This window comes from Lipotes vexillifer, unplaced genomic scaffold (assembly GCF_000442215.2).
Source record: "Lipotes vexillifer unplaced genomic scaffold, Lipotes_vexillifer_v1.1 scaffold29, whole genome shotgun sequence".
Classification (NCBI taxonomy): Eukaryota; Metazoa; Chordata; class Mammalia; order Artiodactyla; family Lipotidae; genus Lipotes; species Lipotes vexillifer.
Window position 1 is genome coordinate 547646 of NW_006776904.1, and position 24461 is coordinate 572106.

The window sequence follows — 24461 nt, forward strand, 5'->3', positions numbered from 1 at the left end:
TAGGAAAATGAATATGGATGTGTAGGTTTTCTTTGTTCTCAAAACATACCTGTTATTTTTACTCCTTCCTTCGTTTCAGCTGGTACACCAACACCAAACTCATTTTCTCCGGAGACTCTGAAGTAATAAATCTCCCCTTCTTGTAAGTTGGTAATTTTGTAGGAGAGGCGGTTACAGTTGCTGGTCACTGAGACCCATGCTTTCTTACTGGCCTCCCGTTTTTCTATGTAGTAATTCTTCACTGGTGCTCCACCATCATTTTCAGGAACATCCCAGGATAACACTGCAGACTCCCTGGTGACATCATGTACAGTGATATTGGCTGGAGGACCAGGAGAATCTAAAACTTTGACAACTAAGGTCAGTGAAGCAGCATTCAAAATATTCTGAATTGTTAATGTGTATTTTCCAGAATCATTTCTATTGGCATTTTCAATAGTCAGTGATGTGTGAGAGTCTGTGGAATCAATATAAGCTCTAGTGCGGAGGTCAGTGTCTGGTTTGCTCCAGGAGACACTGGGTACTGGTCTTCCTCGGAAAGGCACAGTCATGGTAAAGGAGGCACCCGCCTTGACGATCAAGGTCTTCTTCATTTCACTGTCAAGATCAAATACAGGTTCTTCTTCTCTTTCCTTTGCTATCTGGGGATCGGAGCTATCACTGGGATCACTAGCACCGACCTTATTGATAGATCTTATTCTGAAAATGTATTCGGCTCCTGTGGTTAGTCCACTTATTGTGTATTCTGTGCCCCTTAAGTTCTGAATGGCAGTTTTCCAGTCAGTTTCATCAGATTTTTTAAATTCTACAGTGTATCCAGTTACTGGGGACCCACCATCAAATAAGGGCTTAACCCAGCCAATAGTTATATTGGTCTTGCCTGAGTCCATGATATTGGGTTTGGATGGAGGAGGTGGTAAGAACACGGGATCTTCTGCCTGAATTAAGGGAGAGGTTTCACTTGGAAGGCTCAGGCCTGCAGCATTTTCTGCATATACCCGATACTCGTATTCACATCCTTCCCGAAGTCCTGTTGATTTCACTCTCAGATCATAAACTGGTTTTTTGTTTACACGCACCCATCGTAGGCTGTTTTTCTCTCGCCTTTCAATTATGTATCCAGAGATTTCACTGCCTCCATCACTCTCTGGTCTTGCCCAGCAAAGTGTCATGAACTCTTTGGTCACAGATGTAATTTCCAAAGATGTGGGTGGACTTGGAACCGTAAATGGATCTAGTGCCTTTACAGCCATACTCTCCAGGGGCTCGCCAACACCATATTTATTAACACCGGTTACTCTAAAGATGTATTCATTGCCCTTGAGCAACTTGGTCACTTTACAGGATGTTGTCCTTAACTCTCCTTCACATATTGTCCAAGCAAGGCGACTTGTCTCGCGTTTTTCTACAATGTAATAGTCGATAGCTGCGCCACCATCTTCTTGGGGCGGTCCCCAAGAAACAGAGCATTTCTCAGCAGTGAGGCCAGTTATTTCAAGTGGTCCTGCTGGTGGGCCAGGCTTATCAAGTACCTTGCAATTAACGGCAAAAGACCGAGTTCCAGCAACATTCTTCAGTGTTAGCACATACTGCCCAGAGTCTCGTCGGACACAGTCTTTCACTGTTAGCAAAGTATTGTAGTCCGTTGAGACAATTTCTGTTCTTGCTCTCTCTTCAATTTCTACACCATCCTTGGCCCAGGAAATTACTGGCAGAGGTCGCCCTGCAATGTCTGCATTTATCTTAAGGACATCTCCAGCTTTGACAACAATAACATCTCGGAACTTGACATCCATCATAATTCTTGGAGCCTCAACATCGTCTTTAACTGTGATAGGTCCAGTGGATTCAGATGGCTCACTAGTTGAGTCAGCAGCATTCCTTGCGAAAACCCGGAATTCATAACGCTGGTCTTCAGTAAGTTCAGTTACTTCAAAGTATGTTTCTTGTACATTAGTAAAGTTGCACTTCAGCCACCGGCCATCTGGTAGTTCTCTACGTTCAACAATGTATCCGGTGATCTTAGCTCCACCATCATAATGTGGCTTAGACCATTTAAGTGACACTGATTTCCTTGTGATATTTGTGACTTCAGGTTGTCCAGGAGGGTCACAAGGGTCTCTTGCAGGGACTGGTTCACAAGACTTACTGCATTTACCAATTCCAGCAATAGTCTCAGCATATACACGATACTCATACATCAGTCCTTCATCAAGGCCGGAGACTTTCCTTTGGGTAGCAGTGATGAGGCTCTTATTTGCTTTTGACCAAAGAATGCTGCTTCTTTCTTTATACTCAAGGTGATAGCCAAGTACTTGACTTCCTCCATCATTAACTGGCACTTGCCAGGTTACCAACATGGTGGATTTTGTGGCATGCACAACTTTAGGAGTACCAGGAGGACCTGGGGGGCTGAATGGATACTCTGCAACTACAGCTGAAGATGCACTGTAGGAGCTCTTTCCGTAGCGGTTTTCTGCACAAACACGGAACTGATACTCACTTCCTTTTACTAGACGAACTATTTTAATGGATGTTCTTGCAACTGCCTGTGAAACTACGTGCCATGTTGTAGAAGACGTTTCTCTCTTTTCAACGATGTAATTGCTAATCTGGCAGCCGCCATCATATTCTGGAGGATTCCAAGAAATGGTTATATTGTCACAACTAACCTCATCAATATGTATAGGTCCGGGAGGTCCTGGTTTGTCAAGCACAATTATAGTAATAGGAACTGTTATGGATCCAGCACTGTTTGAAACACATAATTCATAAGTTCCAACATCTTCCCTTGAAGCTTCCTTAATTGTTAGTGATGTTACAGTCTTTGAAGAAGAAACATTTACTCTAGTTGTCTCTTTAAGAGTCTGACCATCTTTTTTCCAGCTTACAGTAGCTTGAGGTCTTCCTTTAAATGGAACATCAATCTTCAGTTGGTCTCTAGCCTTTACATTGAAAGTATTGAAAGGAAGCTCAACTGAAGGCTTTATTTCAATATCTCTTGCAATTACTGGCACTCCAAGTTGTCTTGGATCACTTTTTCCTTTTTCATTAAGTGCAGCTACCCTGAAGATATACTCCTCTCCAGCAGTTAGGCCAGATATAGTTGCTTCTAGAGTCTTAACTTGTGTGCAGGTGCTCCATTTTTCACTCCCTTTGGTCTGCATTTCAACTACATAACCGGTAATTTTGCTGCCACCATCACTTTCTGGTCTCTCCCACTTAATTGTAGCTGTGTTACGGGTCACATCAACAAGAGTTACTCTTCCAGGTGGGAGGGGTGTTTCAGAAACTTTAACAGGTTCAGTTGTTTCAGCTGGCAGACCAATCCCATATTCATTGGAAGCCAAGACTTGGAAGTAGTAAGAAGATCCTTCTTGCAGGTTTTCAATCTTAAAAGTGTTCTTCGTGCAATTGTTTGTAACAGTAGCATACACTTTTCTTGTAGTTTCTCGTTTTTCGACGATGTAGTTCGTAATCTTAGCTCCGCCATCAATAAGTGGTGGTTCCCAAGCCAGTGTCACTGAATCTTTCTTCACTTCTCCTACGGTCAAATTCACAGGGGCACTTGGTGAGTCGAGAACTCTGACGTTAACAAAAGCAGTTTTAGAGCCACTGTTATTTTCTAGTGTCAGATTATACCGACCACTGTCAAATCTGGTAACGTTATCAATTACCAACATTGTATATGAGCTGGTCACCTCAATCTGGGCCCGGTCAGTGAGAATGCCTTCTGCCTTTTCCCATTTAACTTCAGGTTCCGGTCGACCTTTGATAGTGACAAATAAGCGTAAAGTAGCACTCGCACGCAGAATGACCACTTTTCGGAGATCAGCATCCAGTTCTATTTCTGGTGGCTCTTGCCTCTCTTTAGCAACAACTGAACCAGGTATAGTTGCAGGTTCACCTACTCCTTCAGAATTGATGGCACAAATACGGAAGTTATATTCAGTATTTTCTTTAAGCTTGGTCACGGTGAACTGCTTTCCTTGTAATCCTGTTGGTGGAGTGCACATTGTCCATTCGGCAGCAGTGGCTTCTTTGACCTCAACAACATAGCCCTTAACAGGAGCGCCGCCATCATAAATTGGCTTATTCCACACCAGGGAGACAGAAGATCTGGAAGTGTCTGCCACTTTTAGATTACTTGGTGGTCCTGGTGGATACAGAGCATCACATGCACGATAGAAAACAGATGGCTCACTAGGTTCACCCGCACCAGCTGCATTTTCAGCAGCAACTCGGAATTCATAGGAGTGCCCTTCAGTAAGGCCAGTTACCCTGAATCGAAGATCTGTTAGTGTTTTCTTGTTGCACTTGGTCCATCTAATGCCTGCCTTATCTCGTTTTTCAAGAATGTAGCCCTCAATTGCAGCACCTCCATCATCCACTGGGCGTGCCCATGTTACGACCATAGACTCTTTGGTGATTGCTGAGGCTTCAGGTGGGGAAGGAGGACCTGGTGGTTTATAAGAATTACGGGCTACAACAGGCTCAGATTCCAGAGGCTCTCCAATTCCATATTTATTCACAGCCATGACACGGAAAATGTACTCATTACTAGGAAGAAGTTTAGTGACTTTGTAGTTAAGGGCCTGTACCTCAGTTGAAACCTGGGTCCAGGAGAGTCTGCTTGTCTCTCTCTTTTCAATGATGTAATGTGAGATATTAGCACCACCGTCTTGTAAAGGTGGGTTCCATGCCAAGTAACATTTTTCAGCAGTAACTCCGGAAACTTTCAGAGGCCCTTCAGGAGGCCCTGGCTTGTCAAGTACCTTTACAGTGATTGGTATAGACTTTGTTCCACCCACGTTGCTGAGTTTCAGGATATATTGTCCTCCGTCACTACGTATACAGTCTTTGACAAGAAGAGTTGTTTTCTGAATAGTAGACTTAATTTCCATTCTGGCAGCTGTTTCTTCAAGCTCTTTTCCATCTTTTGACCAAACAATATCAGGTATAGGTGTGCCACGGATATCAGCTTCAAGGACAAAAGTCTCTCCTGCCTGAACAACGATGACATCTTTATATCTGGGATCCAGTGAGGCATTTGGTGCATCAATTTCATCTCTTGCGGTAATGGCGCCAGTGCTTTCAGATGGTTCACTAAAGTTGCCAGCTGCGTTTCTTGCAATTACTCTGAATTCATATCTTTGGTCTTCTACAAGTCCACTCACTGTGTATTCAGTTTCTAATACATTAGTAAAGCTGGCTTTCATCCAACGGCCGTCAGGTAGATCCTTCTTTTCTACAGTATAACCTGTTATTTTGCTCCCACCGTCATAGGCAGGTTTCTTCCATTTCAGTGTGACACTGTTTCTTGTAATAACAATGGCTTCAGGGCGACCTGGTGGGTCACACGGATCACGAGCAACAAAGCATTCCGACACTTTGCTCGGCTTGCCGATGCCAACAATATTTTCAGCAGAAACTTTGAACTCATACTCAAGGCCTTCATCAAGCCCAGTTGTTTTGAATTTGGTGTCTTGAATGGGAGTCTTATTTAATTTGACCCATAAAATGCTGTTCTTTTCTTTCTGTTCAAGATGGTAGCCAGTAACTTTGCTGCCTCCATCATTAACTGGCTCGTGCCACTGCACAAGCATTTGATCTTTCGAGACTGATGTCACAAAAGGAGTGCCAGGTGGTCCGGGTTCTTTAAACGGATATTGTACAATAACTGGTTTAGAATCCAAGGGGGCACTTTTTCCATACCTGTTTTCTGCAAAAATTCTAAACTGGTACTCAGTGCCTGTTTTCAGTTTGGTTATTTTAATTGTTGTTCTTGCAACTGTTGCTGATACCATGTGCCAAGTGGTGGTAGTTGTATCTCGCTTCTCTACAGTGTAGTTGCTTATTTGGCAGCCACCAGTATAGGCTGGAGGTTCCCAAGATATGACCACACAGTCTGCACTAACTTCATCAAACCGAACTGGTCCAACTGGAGGTCCAGGCTTTTCCAAAACGATAATGCTGAGATTTTCAGTTGCCGTACCTGCACTGTTTGTTGCTGTTATGGTGTATTTTCCAAAGTCATCTTTGTTACTTTCTATAATGTGCAAAACAGTTGATGTAGCTGTTTCCTCAACATTTACTCTTGTTGTCTGTTTAAGAGGCTCGCCATCTTTGACCCATGAAATTTCAGGTCTCGGTCGGCCAATGACAGGAATTTCGATTTTAAGGTCTTCTCCAGCTTGGACACTATATGTGTTAAATGGTAACTTAAAACTAGGCTGTATAGTCAAGTCCTTGGCTATGACAGGAACACCAAGCACTCTTGGATCGCTTTTTCCTTTCTCGTTGTAAGCCTTGACACAGAACTGATATTCTTGTCCAGAACTCAAACCAGTAACAACTGCATTGCAGACTTTGGATTCAGCCACAACACTCCATTTTTCTGTTCCTTTGGGCTGCATTTCAACAACATACCCCAGGATCCTGCTACCACCATCATGTTCAGGTTTCTCCCACATCAGCGATGCACTAGTCTGGGACACGTCAGTGAGTGTGACCTTTCCTGCTGGGGAAGGAGGTTCAGCTGCTTTCACAGCATCAGTGGTTTCCACTGGAACACCAACTCCAAATTCATTTTCAGCCATTACTCTAAAGTAGTACATGGCTCCTTCTGTAAGATTCTCAACTTTAAAGCTTGTTTTGCTGCACTTATTACTCACATTAGCATATGCTTTTCTGGTTGACTCACGTTTGTCAATAACATAGTTCTTGACCTTTGCACCCCCATCGATGATGGGTGGTTCCCATATCAGAAGGACAAAATCTTTTCTCACTTCTTTGACTGCCAAATTCTGAATTGGTCCTGGGGTGTCAAGAACTTTCACAGTTACAAAGGCAGATTTAGATCCACTGCTGTTTTCCAGCTTGAGAGTATATTTTCCAGCATCACTTCTATCACAGTTATCTATTGATAGTTGGGTATAGTTTGCTGCTTTTTCAGTTTGGACCTTATCTGTGAATTCACCTTCCTCTCGAGACCAAGTGATCTCAGGTGTTGGGCAGCCTTTGAATGGAATGTGAATTCTGACAGATCCCCCAGCCCTTACAACAATTCCTTTCCTTAATTCAGAGTCAAGGTCAAGTTCAGGTGCTTCGAGTTTATCTTCTGGTTTCACAGTACCGGGAACTGATGTAGCCTCACCTAAACCAACTTTATTGAGGGCACAGACTCGTATTTTATACTCCTGGTGTTCAGTGAGTTTTGAAATTTCAAATCGAGTGGCTCTCAGGCCAGTGTGTGGAGTAACTATTTGCCATTCTTCTTCATCTGCTTTACAGATTTCTACTACATATCCCAGGATCTCACTGCCACCATCGTAGATGGGTTTACCCCAGGCAAGTGTAATTGAATTTTTAGTGGTGTCTACAATGTGTGCATTGATGGGGGGGCCAGGTTTGAACACAGGATCGCAAGCCTTATAATAAACTGTAGCTGGACTTGGTTCTCCAACTCCAGCAGCGTTTTCTGCAGAGACTCTGAATTCATACTCATGGTCTTCTGTTAATCCTGTTACTCTTAGACGCAAATCTGTAATGCGGCGTTTATTACATTTTATCCACCTAATGCCACTTTTGTCTCTTTTTTCTACAATGTAGCCAATAATCTCACTTCCACCATCACTATCTGGACGGCTCCAACAGACGGTCATGGAGTCCTTGGCAATGTTCGTGACTTCCAGGCTTTTTGGTGGTCCAGGAAGCACAAATGGATTTTTCATGAGTACCGGTGCAGATTCCAAAGGCTCTCCAACACCGTATTTGTTGACAGCCATTATACGGAAAATATATTCATTCCCTTCTAAGAGTTTGGTAACTTTCAGAGAATTGGTTACAACCTCTGAAGCAACAACAGTCCAGGCAAGCCGACTTGTTTCTCTCTTTTCAACAACATAGTGAGAGATGTTGCTGCCGCCATCTTGAAGTGGTGGAGACCATGTTAATGTGCATTTTTCAGCGGTGACTCCAGTAACCTGGACTGGCCCTTCTGGAGGTCCTGGTCTATCTAACACTTTTACATTCACTGGGAACGACTTAGAACCTGCAACATTGGAAGCTCTTAAAATATACTGTCCACCATCGATTCTAATGGCATCCTTTACAATAAGTAAAGCGTTGAAATCTGTGTTCTTTATTTCACATCTAGCAGATTCTTCAATTTCCTTATCTCCTCTTAACCACTCAATGGTAGGTAGCGGCTTTCCGTGGACATCAGCTTCAAGCCTGAATGTTTCTCCAGCATTTACCACAATTGTGTCTCTGAATTTTGGATCCATTGAAATTCTTGGGAGTTCGACCTCATCCTTGGCAGTTATTGGTCCGGTACTGTCAGAGGGTTTGCTTATTACACCAGCTGCATTCTTTGCAATGACTCTGAACTCATATCTTTGATCTTCAGTAAGACCTGACACAGTAAATTGAGTTTCAGTGACATTTGTGAAGCTGGCTTTCATCCAACGACCCTCAGGCAAATCACGTTTCTCTACAATGTAACCCGTAATCATACTTCCACCATCATATGCTGGTTTGGTCCATTGTAAAGTGATTTCATGTCTTTTAACTATTATTGCTTCTGGGGTTCCTGGTGGGTCACAGGGATCTCTGGCTACATAGCATTCAGAATTCTTACTTGCTTTGCCTATACCAACAATATTTTCAGCATAAACTCTGAATTCATATCCAATGCCTTCTTCAAGATTGAGTGCTTTAAACTGGGTGTCATGAATAATAGTTTTGTTGACCTTTGTCCACAAAATACTGTTTCTTTCCTTTCTCTCAAGGTGGTAACCTATGATTGGGCTTCCTCCGTTATTGATTGGTTCATGCCACTGAATAACCATGGAGTCTTTGGAAATGGCTGTGACAGATGGTGTGCCTGGAGGGCCTGGTTCTTTGTAGGGATATTGAGCTACAATTGGCTCAGATTCCAAGGCAAAGCTTTGTCCATATCTGTTTTCAGCGAATATTCTGAATTGGTATTCTGTACCAGTCTTCAGTTTGGTCACTTTGAGTGTAGTTCTGGCAACAGTAGCAGAAACAACATCCCATACTGTGGTGGTTGTATCTCTTTTCTGAACTATGTAGTTAGTGATCTGGCAGCCCCCTGTATACAGTGGAGGTTCCCAAGATAAGGTAATACTTTCAGCACTGACTTCATCAAATTTAACAGGTCCTTTTGGAGGATCAGGCTTATCTAGGGTTATAATTTCGATGGATGCTATCTTCTGACCAACAACATTAGCAACTGTGATTCCATAATGTCCACTGTCATCCTTATGAGTTTCTTTAATACTGAGTATGGTGAGGTCAAGTGAATCAGTAACATTGATTCTTGTAGTCTGCTTCAGTGGAAGACCGTCTTTAGTCCAGGTAATGGTTGGCTTAGGACGTCCAGAAATTGGCACTTCTATTTTCAAATCTTGGCCAACCTGTACACTATAATTGTTAAATGCAGGTCTTACATCTGGCTCAATGACCAGATCTTTGGCAACTATTGGAACTGCAAGAGACCTAGGATCACTTCTTCCCTTTTCATTTACAGCCACAACTCTAAAAAGGTATTCTTCTCCCTGAGTTAGGTTGGTAATTACAGCTTCAAGGGACTTGACTCGAGCACACTCTGACCATTTCTCACGGTGTTTAGCTTGCATTTCCACAATATACTGAATGATTTTACTGCCGCCATCATGTTCAGGCTTTGTCCAACTCAAAGAGACACTGTTTCTGGTGACATCATCCACGGTTATTTTTCCTGGAGGTTGTGGGACTTCTGCAACCTTAATTGGATCCTCAGTAAGGGCGGGAAGGCCAATACCATACTCGTTCTCAGCTGTGACTCTAAAGTAGTAACTGCAACCTTCTTGGAGTTGATCGATTTTCCAAGAATTCTTATGGCAGTTGGTTACAACTGCAGCGTATGATTTCCTTGTGGCTTCACGTTTCTCAACAATGTAATTTTTAATTTTGGATCCCCCATCCAACAAAGGAGGTTCCCATGTAATTGATACTGAGGTTTTGTTGATTTCTGTGACTTTCAGATTAACAGGTGGACTTGGTGTGTCCAGGACTCTCACAGTAACAAAGGCAGTCTTTGTCCCACTGCTGTTATCTAACGTGAGAGTGTATTTTCCACTATCATATCGGTTGACATTGTCAAGAACAAGAGAGGTGAAGCTGCTAGTGCTGTCGATTATAGCTGCGTCTCGGATTTCACCATCCACCTTTTCCCATTTAACTTCTGGTGTAGGACGACCTCTAATAGGAACAAATAACCTTAAGGAGCCACCTGCCCTTATATTTATAATTTTCCTTAGTTCTAGGTCAAGATCAATGTCTGGTGCTTCCAATTTTTCTTCAACTATAATAGGTCCAGGGACATCGGCATGTTCTCCAACTCCAGCTTTGTTAACAGCACAGATACGGAAGTTGTACTCATGCTTTTCCAACAGCTTCTCGACTTCTGTATTTGTTTTATTGATTCCAGTCGGTGGAGTGCACATTGTCCATTCACCAACACTCACATCACATTTTTCAACAATGTATCCTTGGATTTCACAGCCACCATCATATATTGGTTTGCCCCAAGAAAGGAAGACGGAAGATCTGGTAATATCAATGACTTTGGGATTGTTTGGAGGTCCTGGTTTATAAATAGGATCACAAGCCTTTTGGTAAGCAGAAGGTGGGCTTGGCTCACTGAGTCCAGCAGCATTCTCAGCTGAGACTCTGAATTCATAATTGTGATTTTCTAAGAGTCCAGTTACCCTCAAGCGCAGTTCGCCAATCAGACGTTTATGGCATCTTGTCCATCTGATGCCCTCTTTATCCCGTTTTTCAAGAACATACCCAAGAATTTCACTGCCACCATCAGATGCTGGCCTTTCCCATACAACAGCCATTGAGTCCTTGGTCACCGCTGTGATTTCTGGAGCTTTTGGTGCATCTGGCACTACAAATGGATTCTTGACAATTACTGGCTCAGATTCAAGAGGTTCGCCAACACCATATCTGTTGACAGCCATTATACGGAAGATATATTCATTGCCTTCAAGAAGCTTAGTAAGCTTGCAGCTGAGAGTTTGCACGTCGGCATCAACCACAGTCCAAACCAAGCGGCTGGTTTCTCTCTTTTCCACAATATAATTTATGATATCACTCCCACCATCTTGTAGTGGGGGTTTCCAAGCGAGTGTGCATTTTTCTGCTGTAACTCCTGATATAACAATAGGTCCTTCAGGTGGCCCTGGTCTGTCAAGAACTTTGACAGTTACGGTGACTGATATCTCTCCTGCAACATTTTTGGCTTTCAGTATGTAATTTCCACTGTCAACACGTATTGCGTCCTTTACATTGAGACTGGTGGCAAAATCAGTGCTCTTTATTTCTAATCGAGCTGTATTTGAAAGCTCCTGATCACCTTTTATCCACTGAGTGGTTGGTACTGGTTTGCCATAAATATCTGCGTCAATGTTGAATAACTCACCAGCATGAATCACAATTGTGTCTTTGTATTTTGGATCCATACGAATTCGTGGTGGTTCTACCTCATCTCTTGCTGTTATTGCTCCTGTGCTTTCTGAAGGCTCGCTAAACACTCCTGCAGCATTTCGAGCTATAACCCGGAACTCATATCTGTGATCTTCAGCTAGGCCAGTTACTTCAAACTGAGTGTCAATGACATTTGTAAAACTGGCTTTCATCCAGCGGCCCTCGGGCAGTTCTTTCTTCTCAACAATATAACCAGTGACTTTGCTTCCACCATCATATGTGGGTTTCTTCCACTGAAGAGTCACAGAATTCCTTGTGACAATGATTGGCTCTGGCCTTCCTGGTGGATCACATGGATCACGGGCTACGTAGCTTTCTGACACCTTACTTGGCTTGCCGATGCCCACAATGTTCTGTGCGGAGACTCTAAATTCATATTCAATGCCTTCGTCGAGGCCAGTTGTTTTAAACTTGGTTTGAGGAATGGGTGTCTTATTCAACTTAACCCAGAGGATGCTATTTCTCTCCTTGCGTTCTAGATGATAGCCAATGACTTTGCTACCTCCATCGCTGACTGGCTCGGTCCATTGTACTTCCATACAGTCCTTGGAGGAGAGCGTTCCGAACGGTGTGCCAGGAGGACCAGGAACTTTGAATGGATACTGGGCTACGGTAGGCTCCGAATTGAGGTAGGTACTCTTTCCATATCTGTTTTCAGCTGCAATCCTAAACTGATATTCACATCCAGTCTTTAACCTGCAGGCTTTTATTGTTGTCCTTGCAACAGTAGCTGACAGAATTTGCCAGGTGGTTGTGGAAGTGTCCCGTTTTTCTACGATGTAATTATTGATAGAGCTTCCACCATCATACTTAGGTGGGCCCCAGGAGAAAGTGATACTATCAGCTGTCACTTCATCCATTTTAACTGGTCCCGTTGGAGGCCCTGGTTTGTCAAGAACAATAACATTAAGGGTTTCAGTAGCTTCACCAGCTGAGTTAGTCAGTTTAACTACGTAATGTCCAACATCTTCTCGGCAGGCTTCCTTTATCGTCAGTAGTGAGTTATTTTCTGTGCTCTCAGCATTTACTCTGGTCGTCTGCTTCAGTGGTACATCATCTTTATGCCAGGTTGCAGTTGGCGTAGGGCGTCCAGTGAATGGGACATCGACTTTCAGATCTTCACCTGCCAGTACAGTGAAAGTATTGAACAGGAGTTTGAAGGCTGGTGGAATGACAAGATCCTTGGCAACTACTGGCACACTCAGTTGTCTCGGATCACTGATGCCCTTCTCATTCTGAGCGGAAACATGGAAAGAGTATTCTTCACCCTGAATTAATCCAGTTATAGTGGCTTCGGTGACTTTGACTGTGGCACATGTGGTCCATTTGTCACTGCCTTTGCTCTGCATCTCTACAATGTAGCCTAGAATTCGGCTGCCTCCATCATGCTCCGGTTTCTCCCAAGAGAGTGACACGCTATTTCTTGTGACATCCACCAAAGTTATTTTTCCTGGCGGAAGAGGTCGTTCTGATGCTTTCACAGATTCTGCGGTTTCAGCAGGCAGCCCGATGCCATATTCATTTTCAGCGAGAACCCTGAAGTAGTAACTACAGCCTTCTTGAAGCTGGTCTACCTTCCAGGAAGTCTTGTGGCAATTTGTTGCAACAGTTGAATATGCTTTCCTTGTTGATTCCCGCTTTTCAACAATGTAGTTACTTATTTTTGAACCTCCGTCAAGAAGAGGAGGCTCCCATGTCAGTGTGACAGATGTCTTAGTGACCTCCTTTACCTTCAGATCCTGTGGAGGGCCTGGTGTATCCAGTACTCTGACACTGACAAATGCAGACTTGCTGCCTGAGCTGTTTTCTATGGTTAGTATGTATTTGCCACTGTCGAATCTGTTTACGTTTCCAACGGTAAGCAGGGTATAAGAGCTTGTGGACTCAATGCTAGCTTTATCTAAAGATTCTCCGTGTTCCCGGGTCCACTTCACCTCAGGTACTGGCCTTCCTTTGATTGGAACAAAAAGTCTCAGGGTACAACAAGCTCTTATGGTAACAACTTTGCGCAGTTCAGCGTCCAGTTCAATCTCTGGAGGCAGCATCCTGTCTTCAGCCTTTGGAGTTCCAGGAACAAGTGCAGGTTCCCCAATGCCTTCAGAATTCATGGCATAGATGTGGATTTTGTATTCTTGGTTCTCTGTGAGGTTGGTGATAGTGTAAGAAGTTGCCTTGAGCCCGGCTGGTGGAGTGACAATATGCCATTCATCTTCTTCTGGCAGGGCGATCTCAACCATATACCCAGTGATTTCGGAACCACCATCATAGATAGGTTTGTTCCAAGCAATTGAAATGGATGATCTGCTTGTATCTAGAACACGTGGGTTACCTGGCGGGCCAGGTTTAAACACAGCATCACAGGCTTTATAAAATGGACTGGTAGCACTCGGTGCGCTGATTCCAGCAGCGTTCTCAGCCATGATCCGGAACTCATATTCATGTCCTTCTGTCAGTCCGGACACTTTATATCTTAAATCAGTAAGAGTCTTTTTGTTGCATTTCACCCAGCGTTGGCCAGCTTTATCACGCCGTTCCACAATATAATTGATGATTTCGCTGCCGCCATCAGAGTCAGGATGTCCCCAGCAGACCACCATGGAATCTTTAGTAATAGTTGTAACTTCAGGATTTTGGGGTGGATCAGGTGGTCCATAAGGATCTAGTGCAAGCACAGGCTCTGATTCCAGTGGCTCTCCAACTCCATATTTATTTACAGCCATCACACGGAATATGTATTCATTGCCTTTTAAAAGTTTAGTGACCTTTAGTCTTGTTACTTGGACTTCTGAAGCTACATTTGTCCATGCCAGTCTGCTGGTTTCACGTTTCTGAACTACATAATGGTCAATTTTGGCACCTCCATCGTCCAGTGGAGGCAACCATGACAATACACATTTCTCTGATGTCACTTCAGATACAGCTAAAGGTCCTTCAGGTGGGCCTGGTCTGTCAAGAACTTTGACATTGAAAATATGTTTAGCAAAACCACCAGGATTGGTTGCTGTAAGGGTATAGGCACCGCCATCCCGTCTTAGTGAATCCTTGTTTACCAGATTAGTAGAGAAATCTGCCATTTTAATTTCTAATTTTGCTGTGTTTTCAAGCTCCTTTCCGTCTTTGGTCCATTCCATTGTTGGAGGGGGGCGACCTGAAACATCAGCTTCCAGCTTGAATGCTTCACCTGCTTTTATTATAATTGTGTCCTTAAATTTGATATCCACCATTATCCTTGGTGCTTCAATGTCGTCCCTGCATGTGATAGCATCTGATGGCTCAGATGGTGGGCTAATAGCACCAGCAGCATTTTTGGCAATCACGCGGAATTCGTATGCGGCATCTTCTGTTAGTCCGCTGACTGTAAATTCATTCTCCAAAATGTTGCTGAAGTTGGCTTTCAGCCACCGTCCATTGGGTAAATCTCTCTTTTCAACTATATAACTGGTAATTTTAAAGCCTCCAGTATATTCAGGCTTAGCCCATTTAAGGGTCACTGTGTGTCTAGTAATATTGAGAGGAACCGGTTTCCCAGGTTGGTCAATGGGATCCAAAGCTGACATAGGTTCAGATGGCTTGCTCGGCTTGCTTTTGCCAGCCATGTTTTCTGCGATCACTCGGAATTCATAAGCAATACTATCTGCTAGTCCACTTGATTTGAAAATGTTGCCTGGTACTAATGCTTTGCTCACAGTCTGCCAGAGAATACTATTTCGTTCTTTTCTTTCAATGTGGTATCCTAAAATGGGGCTTCCACCATCAGAAAGAGGCTCATGCCAGCTGATTGTTATTGAATCCTTGGTAACTGCAGTTACCTGAGGGGTACCAGGAGGCCCAGGAACCTTAAATGGATAGTTGGCAACTACAGATGCTGATGTGATGCCTGGTCCAACTCCGTATCTGTTTTGAGCTTTTACCCGGAATTGATACTCCACTCCGGTAGTAAGGTGAGTGGCTTTGTAGGTAGTGCGTATAACGGTGGCTGCTAACTCAACCCATGTGGTACTGTCAGTCTGTCGCATTTCTACTACATAGTTGCTTATGGGTACACCTCCATCATTCTCAGGTGGGTCCCAAGAGAAGGTGACAAAATCAGACGAAACTTCATCAAATTTGATTGGTCCAGTAGGTGGCCCTGGGATATCATGGACTTGAATGGTGATGACATCACCAACCTCTCCCACAATGTTCCTTGCTGTTAATGGGTAGGGCCCACTATCGCTTCTTACACACTCATTGATATTTAAGATGGTTGAAGTTGCCGTGTTTTCAAAATTAACTCTCTGGGTCTGTTTAAGAACCTGGTCTCCTTTCTTCCATGTAACTGTGGGCTTTGGTCGACCTAGCACTGGAATTTCAACTTTGATGTTGTCACCAGCTTTAGCAATGACTAATTTTTGATAAATGCCATGGAGATCCAATTCTGGAAGCATTGTCTGCTCCTTGACAATGACGGGTCGGCTTTCTCTAGGGGCACTTCTCCCTGCACTGTTCACTGCCATCACTTGGAAGGTATATTCTTCCCCTTCAGTTAGATTCTTCACAACACATTCTAACCCCTTCACGGTTGTGATGTGGGTCCACTGGTCAGAGCCTTTTCTTTGGGCTTCAATCACATAGCCAGTGATCTTACTGCCACCATCGTGCTTGGGTTTAGGCCACGCCAGGCTGACTGTGTTCTTAGTTATGTCCATAATGTTAAGACTGTCTGGTGGTGATGGTACTTCGGAGGCTTTTACAGGCTCTGTTGTTTCTGTCGGCTCACCAATTCCATACTCATTTTCTGCCATCACTCTGAAGAAGTATTCATGTCCTTCAGACAAGCCAGTAACTTTGTATGTGCATTTATGGCACTTAGTGGTGACCGTGGAGTAAGATTTCCGTGTTGCTTCTCGTTTCTCCACAATGTAGTTTGTTATACGTGAGCCCCCATCTATCAGTGGGAGGTCCCAGTGCAGGGTGACACTCTCCTTTGTGATGTCAGTAGGCCTCAAGTTAAGGACAGGTCCTGGTGTATCCAAGACTCTGACGTTAACGAAACCACTTTTCTTCCCAGCGGGGTTTTCAATGGTCATCACAAATTTACCGGTGTCATATCTGTTACATTCTGGGATGATCAGGAGCGTGAACGACTCTGTACTTTCAATGTTAGCTCGGTTTTTAAGGTTGATATCATCTTTGGTCCATGTCACTTCAGGAGCAGGACGACCTTTAATGGGCACAAATATTCTAATACTGAGTCCTGCTCTCACAACAAGGGTTCTTTGAAGCTCAGCATCTAGTTCGAAATCAGGAGCCATCTCCCGTTCTACAATTTCAACATTTGAAATCACTGCTGGCTCCCCAACACCTGCATCGTTGATGGCACTGATTCTAAAATTGTATTTTTCTCTAGTCTGAAGATCAGGGACGACAAACTCGGTGATTCTGAGGGTGGTTCCTGTCGTATCTTTTATCCAGGCATCATCTCCTACTTTTTGATGCTCTACGACATAGCCAGTGATTTCAAGCCCACCGTCATAATGAGGCTTGCCCCATGCCAAAGAAGCAGATTTCTTGGTGGTATCAGTGACATGTGCATTTGAGGGTGGTCCTGGGGGATCTGAAAAGGAAACAGAGGCACAAAAGTGTTAAGGGTTTGGCTTTTGTATAAATTATATAAAATATTGGCACTCCCAAATGAGCTGTATTGAAAAAGATAAATACTAACATGCTACATCTTTCATTAGAACAGGATGTGAAGTATCACTAGGTAGACCAACTCCTGCTTTGTTCTCTGCACTGACACGGAATTCGTAGGTGTTTCCTTCTTGCAGTCCTGTTACTTTGCATCTGAGATCGGAAACCGGAGTCTTTGTTGCTCTGACCCATCGCAAGCCTTTCTTCTCTCTCCTTTCTACATGATACCCTGTGATCTCACTGCCACCATCATCAACTGGTCTTTTCCAACTGACAGTGGCAGTGTTTTTAGTGACATTGGACACCTCTGGTTTTCCAGGGGGGCCAGGTGGACCTGAAAAGAAAGCAAATTTATGAGAAATCTATGATTTTCTAAATTCTGCTGCAAATGCTTACATATCAGTTCCTTTATATGCTCTACGTACCAAATCTGTCTACCATCTTGACAGGTTCGGACTGTACGGGTTCCCCTTTGCCATACTGGTTTACAGCTGAGACCCGGAAGAGGTACTCATTTCCCTGGATAAGTTTGGTTGCCACATGCCTGCAAGACTGAATATCTTCGGTAACCACTGTCCACAAAAGTCGGCTGGTTTCTCTCTTTTCAAGAACATAAGACTTAATTGGTGAGCCGCCATCTTCTAAGGGAGGTGTCCATGTAAGCGTTGCTTTTTCAGCAGAAACATTACTGACTTCGATCGGACCTGGGGGACCAGGTACATCAAGGACTGTCACCTTCACGTGCTCCTCCTTTGTGCCAAAAGCATTGGTAGCAGTGATGGTGTATTCACCAGCATCTTTTCTAGTGGCATACTTGATAGCAAGCATGGAAGATGTTGGGGTTGAAGTTATCTGAACGATGTCTGATGGTCTGACGTCTTTTCCTGCCCTGGACCAACTTGACTTTGGAAGAGGCTTGCCGAGAATGCTAATGGCATTCAAAACAATGGTGTCACCTGCTTTAACTGTTAGCCCATCCTTTATTGTGGGATCAAGGACAATGGTTGGTGCCTCTGCCAAGAAAAAAAGAACATTTTAATCAGAAAAGGAAGGACGCTTAATTTACTATTGTTTATGTGCATAAAAAGTAAAATAGACCTACCATATTCATCCTTGCAAATAATGGTTCCTGTACTTTCTGATGGAGCACTGATAGCACCTGCTGTATTCTTTGCTCTAATTCTGAATTCATATTTTCCACCCTCAACAAGGTCAGTAACAGTAAAGGCACAATCTGTGACATTAACATGGTTGGCTTTCATCCAAGATTTAGAGGGAAGATCTCGCTTCTCCACTATGTATCCAGTCAACTTATGACCACCATCATATTTGGGTTCAGTCCAAATGAGAGTCACTGAATTCCTTGTTACATTAATAACCTCAGGTTTGCCAGGAGGATCTAAAATAAAGCAAAAAACAAAGAAACCCAGTCAAACACACACCAATGTTCTCTTCATGAAGAAAATACACCTGGATTTTGCTTTGTATAATGACTTACCAATTGGATCAAGTGCCACAACTGGCTCTGATGGCAGGCTTGGCTTGCCTACTCCTGCTAAATTGATTGCCATAACTCGGAATTCATATTCCAGACCTTCAGTTAGTCCTGTCACTTTGAAGTCTTTCATCCTAACAGGAGTCTTGTTAGCCCTCTTCCACAAAAGGCTATTTCTTTCCTTGGACTCGATATGATACCCTACAAAAGATCCAGTGATGTGTCAATTCACATAGAAAGTACAAATGTAGCCTGATTTTTAAATACATACGTACACACACACACACACACACACACACACACACACACACACACACATGTGCACGGAACAAGTAATCATTCTTGCTTGTATGTATACTTTTATTACCTAGGCATAGAGCCATTTTTTCCTCTTGGAATAGACATTTATTGCACCTTCTGTCAAAAAGCTTTAACTTACAAAAATAGATATCATTAAGAAAGCCTTTATTAACTGTTACATTAGGAGGTTTTCATTGAAATTAAGCATTAGCTTAATGAATTAGCTTAATGCTTCATGTACTGAATGCATAATGAACTGAAAAAAGGAAAATACATTTTTGTATGTGCAGATAGTGCTATAAATAAGGAGCACAGATTCAACTTGTTTTCAGGGAGGAAGATTTGGAAGAAATCTTAATGTAAACGCTGTAGGGTAAGAGCCAACTAAATACCTGTAATTGGAGAGCCTCCAGTTCTCCTGGGGTCAGTCCAAGTTAGAGATACAGAATCATGTCTGACATCCACAATATTGGGAGGTGGGGGAGCATCGGGCACATCTAGGAAAAAATAGATAATGCAAGATTTATAATCATGAACGTATTATAAATAAGCCAGAACCATGTTTTGCTTTATGTTTTCTGACCTTGAGACACTTACCAAATGGATGTCTAGCAACAGTTGGCTCCGATTTCAGGCCCTCTCCTACACCGTATTTATTTTCGGCACTGACCCTGAAGGTGTATTCCATACCCTCAAGAAGTCTCATGACTCTAAAGGTGGTTTTCTGGACAGCTGAGGCACATGTCACCCACTTGTTGTTTACAGAATCTCTCTTCTCGAGGATATAGTTGGTGATCTCAGAACCTCCGTCGTCCTTTGGAGGACCCCACTTTAAGGTCATGGCTTCTGCTGTGACTTCGTCAAATTTGATCGGTCCGGTGGGGATGCCAGGCTTGCCGACAACTTTTATGGAGAGGGTTCCTTCCTTGGTGCCAGCAACATTCTTCAGTGTGATTGTGTATTTTCCAGCATCAGATTTTTGGCAGTCATTCACTACAAGAGTTGTGTTAACTGCAGATGACTCGACACTGACCCTTGTGTCTGTTGCTAGAGGATCTTCTCCTTTCTTCCAGGACACGGATGGAGCTGGCTTGCCTTTTATGGGGATCTTAAGACGGAAGTTGCTGTTTTCTTTAGCCAAGTAGCACAAATCAGGAAGGTCCTTTAAGTCAAGGTCAGGAGCCACTGTAAAACAGCAGAGATAAGTTATTGTTATTTTTAATGCCAGGCAGTTAATTTTTTCAGATCGTTACAGTTTTTAAAGGATTTTTACATAAGCCAGTGAGTAGGGCTCAAGAGGGCACTTTTGATGACAAAGGGAAAATGGAGATCATGGCTGAAGGCTTACCGACATCATCCTTTGCCACAACAGTGATTTCACTTGGGGTCCCTTCTCCGTTTTCATTCTCAGCACTCACTCTGAAGGTGTATTCCTCCCCTTCAGTCAAATCTTTCATGGAATACTGTAAGTTTAGTGATTTCGTGACTCGTTGCCACTTATTTTCTTCAGTCAGGATATCAACGACATATCCAATAATTCGACTCCCACCATCGCTGCGAGGCTTTTTCCAGCCTATGCTACAAGATGACTTGGTCACAGACATCACTTTAAGGTCCACAACTGGTCCAGGGGTTTCTAAAGCAAAGGAGAAACGATAAGTCTAAGCCCTGGATAACCAAGGTAAGATGTCACTCAAAATGATGGGATGGTAGCTTATTTGCTCACCGGAAGCTTTCACAGCATCACGTGTTTCACTGGGATCACCAATGCCGTACTCGTTTTCTGCAAACACCCTGAAGAAGTAGGATTTTCCTTCCTCCAAGTTAGAAACTCTGAAGCTTGTTTTGGAGCACTCCGTTGTCACGGTGGACCAGGACTTCCTCTCTGCGTCACGCTTTTCTACCACGTAGTTTATGATGGGGCTTCCGCCGTCAATAATGGGAGGATCCCAGGTAACATAAGCAGAATCTTTGGATATTTCTTTGACAGTCACATTGACGGGTGGCCCAGGAGTATCTGAATAAATTGTGGGTAGATAAGAAATGAATATGTAAAAAATACATAGACTACATTTTAAGCATATATATGATTGTTTTTTTCAAGTGGACTTACCAAGCACTTTCACTACAATGGTATATTCTTTTGTACCACAGCTGTTCTTCAGAGTCAAGATATATTTTCCTGCATCATATTTGTTCACATTTTCACAGCGCAAGAAAGTGTCAAAGTCAGTTGACTTTATGTCCAGTCCAATCCTTTCTCTTAGATTGACATTTGGTTTAGACCAAGTTATCTTGGGAGGTGGACGTCCTTTTACTGGTACATACAGTCGCATTGTAACTCCAGCACGTAATATGAGTGTTTTCCTCAAATCAGCATCAAGTTCTCCCTCAGGTGGAACTGTTTAATGTTGGAGTAAAGACAGAGTAATAATGGTCAAATGTATTTCCAAGAACTGGCCTGATCACTCCTAAAATATGTTTCTTTCCATAACTGATCTCTAGTTCTTTAGAAAAATCCTTAATATAATCCTCAAAACTTTTGCCAACTATTTTTTTAAATTAGTTAATTTTTTATTGGCTGCTTTGGGTCTTCGTTGCTGCGTGCAGGCTTTCTCTAGTTGTGGTGAGTGGGGGCTACTCTCTGTTGTGGAGCACAGGCTTCAGGCACGTGGGCTCAGTAGTTGTGGCTCGTGGGCTCTAGAGTGCAGGCTCAGTAGTTGTGGTGCACCTGCTTAGCTGCTCTGCGGCATGTGGGATCTTCCCCGACCAGGGCTCGAACCCGTGTCCCCTGCACTGGCAGGCAGATTCTTAACCACTGCGCCACCAGGGAGGTCCCGTTGCCAACGATTTTAATACTCTGTAGCAATTATTGATCTTTCTATTTTCCAATATCCTATAGGCTGACCCAAGTTTTCCCTGGAGGATCTGCATCTCATCTCATGGACCTTATATACTCTTAAAGTCTCTGCATATTAAAAGTAGATGATTAGTTTTTGGCTTTCTTCCAGTGAAGGCACTCTGCTATATACTCTTCATTTCATTGTAGGAAGAAAAGTACACAGAAGGTGAGGTATAATACCAAGTAATTCAAAGTAAAAGGAGCACTGGTTAGGGAGAATAAGTGAATAGAAGAAATGGTGAGAAGAGAAATTAAGATGATGGAGAGCTTACCCATTATATACTTATGGAGAGGGGTAGATTAGGAGAGAAAATAAAAACCTAAGAACGATAAATAGCTCACCACTTAGTTTAAAAAAATCTTTTGGTTCTCAATAAAATTCCTATATTCCATATTCTTTTGAAGACATGAAATTCTCATACTTGCATTCCATTGAGCTTATACAATACCATAAAGTACCAACCCAGCTCTCCTAAAATGTATTGATACTTGTAGAGTTACCAACCCTAAAACTTATAAATAAATAAATCTACATAAGGGAGTTCCATACTCCCTCTTACAATATGACTGATGAGAAGAGTTCTGTATATTTTTCCTGGTAATACTTACTTAAAATGTCCTTGGGACAGTGTTTATCTGGCACATCGCTGGGGTCACTGTATCCTATCTTATTAACGGCATACACGCGGAACTGATATTCTGTGTTTTCCATTAGGCCGGTAACCTCAAAGCGGGTTTCCTGTAGCTTCTGTGGTAAATTGCACCTCACCCAGTTATCAGAATCAGCTCGTTTTACTTCAACAAGGTAACCAATGACAGGGCTACCACCGTCATAGGCTGGCTTGCCCCAAGATAGACTCACGGAGCTATGGGTTGTATCATATACTTTGGGAAAAGCTGGTGGACCAGGAGGATCTGAGGATAAATAATAATAGAAAATTTTCATGAAAACCTCATTCCCAGTTGTTGAATGTTGATTATAACACAGAATATTGGACTCTCTCATGAAAACTTACACAGAGGCTCTTGGGCATAAGCAGCTTTGGATACGTCACTGGGTTTGCCTGGTCCAGCCTTATTTATAGCTGTAACTCGGAACTCATATTCCTTGCCTTCTTGGAGACCTGTTGCTTTTATCGTTCTTTCTATAACGGGTTTTCTGTTGACCTTAGTCCAGTTAATTGCCTGGGTTTCCCGCTTTTCAACCAAATAGCCAGTGATGGGGGAGCCGCCATCATCTGCTGGTGGTTTCCAGCTTACTGTCATGTGATCTTTGGTTATGTTGCTAATAACAGGAGGATCACAGCGTCCGGGTGGGTCTGCAGAGATTGATTGACAAGTTAATGTCCCAGTCTAAAAGGTAATATTTAAAAAGTAAAATGAGTTATTTGTAGTGAGGTGGATGGACCTTGAGTCTGTCATACAGAGTGAAGTCAGAAAGAAAAAAACAAATACCGTATGCTAACACATATATATGGAATCTTCAAAAAAAAAATCGTTCTGAAGAATGTAGGGGCAGGACAGGAATAAAGACGCAGACCTAGAGAATGGACTTGAGGATACGGGGAGGGGTAAGGGTAAGCTGGGACGAAGCGAGAGAGTGGCATGGACATATATACACTACCAAATGTGAAACAGATAGCTAGTGGGAAGCAGCCGCATAGCACTGGGAGATCAGCTCGGTGCTCTGTGACCACCTAGAGGCGTGGGATAGGGAGCGGGGGAGGGAGACCCAAGAGGGAGGGGGTATGGGGATATATGTATACGTATAGCTGACTCACTTTGTTATAAAGCAGAAACTAACACACCATTGTAAAGCAATTATACTCCAATAAAGATGTTTAAAAAAAAAGAAAAACCTCAGGAAAATGTTCTTACCATATGGGTTTTTAGCAATTGCTGGTTCAGTTAAGATCGGGTCGCCCACTCCGTATTTATTTTCAGCACAAATTCGGAACTGATACTCATGGCCCTCTATCAGTTTCTCCACGCTGCAGCTGGTGATGGGCACAGTGGCAGAGACTTGTGCCCAGTTGGGTCTGCTCGTTTCACGTTTGTCAACAACATAGTTGGTGATTTCTGAGCCCCCATCTTCAAGAGGAGGTTCCCAAGAAAGCATTGCACGATCTGAATACATTTTGTTGATTTTAACAGATGCTGGAGGACCTGGTTTATCTGAAAGGATAAGAAAGAAAAGTGAAGTCTTTCACTCGCACATGTGAAATAGGGAATGAGTAGAGTGGAGGTCTGGAGACCTGGGCTGCAGCCTTTATGTTGTCATTAACTTCCTATACGACCTTGGAAGTTACTCAGTTTTTCCGAATCTTAATTTCCTCATATCCAAAATTATGTAACTGGAATACGTGATCTCTAGTGGTCTTTTCGGCTGTAAAACGCTGTTGTTCTGTGATGAGAATAATTCCGCGATGACGAAAGGTACATCGAGATAGGTACCTCTTCTCACATATTCTTTTGTAAATTCTATGACATCACATTAACCAAAGTGAAACATGAGATTCTAGTGAAGTGCTT

At 43.1% G+C, this 24461-nt stretch overlaps 1 protein-coding gene across 1 annotated transcript in view; it reads right to left on the reverse strand.

Annotated features, from left to right (window-relative positions):
- Positions 1-24461, reverse strand: part of TTN (titin) — a 284036-nt gene that overhangs the window by 32152 nt on the left and 227423 nt on the right. Inside the window, exons 297-309 of the mRNA XM_007450732.1 lie at positions 23808-24104; positions 22946-23248; positions 22539-22844; positions 21141-21428; positions 20754-21044; positions 20376-20663; positions 19625-20212; positions 19420-19524; positions 18731-18928; positions 18335-18631; positions 17658-18245; positions 17264-17566; positions 50-17155 (exon numbers count right to left, since the gene is read on the reverse strand). Of these exons, the coding sequence (XP_007450794.1) occupies positions 50-17155; positions 17264-17566; positions 17658-18245; positions 18335-18631; positions 18731-18928; positions 19420-19524; positions 19625-20212; positions 20376-20663; positions 20754-21044; positions 21141-21428; positions 22539-22844; positions 22946-23248; positions 23808-24104 (20958 nt within the window). The remainder of the gene's footprint in view (positions 1-49; positions 17156-17263; positions 17567-17657; positions 18246-18334; positions 18632-18730; positions 18929-19419; positions 19525-19624; positions 20213-20375; positions 20664-20753; positions 21045-21140; positions 21429-22538; positions 22845-22945; positions 23249-23807; positions 24105-24461) is intronic.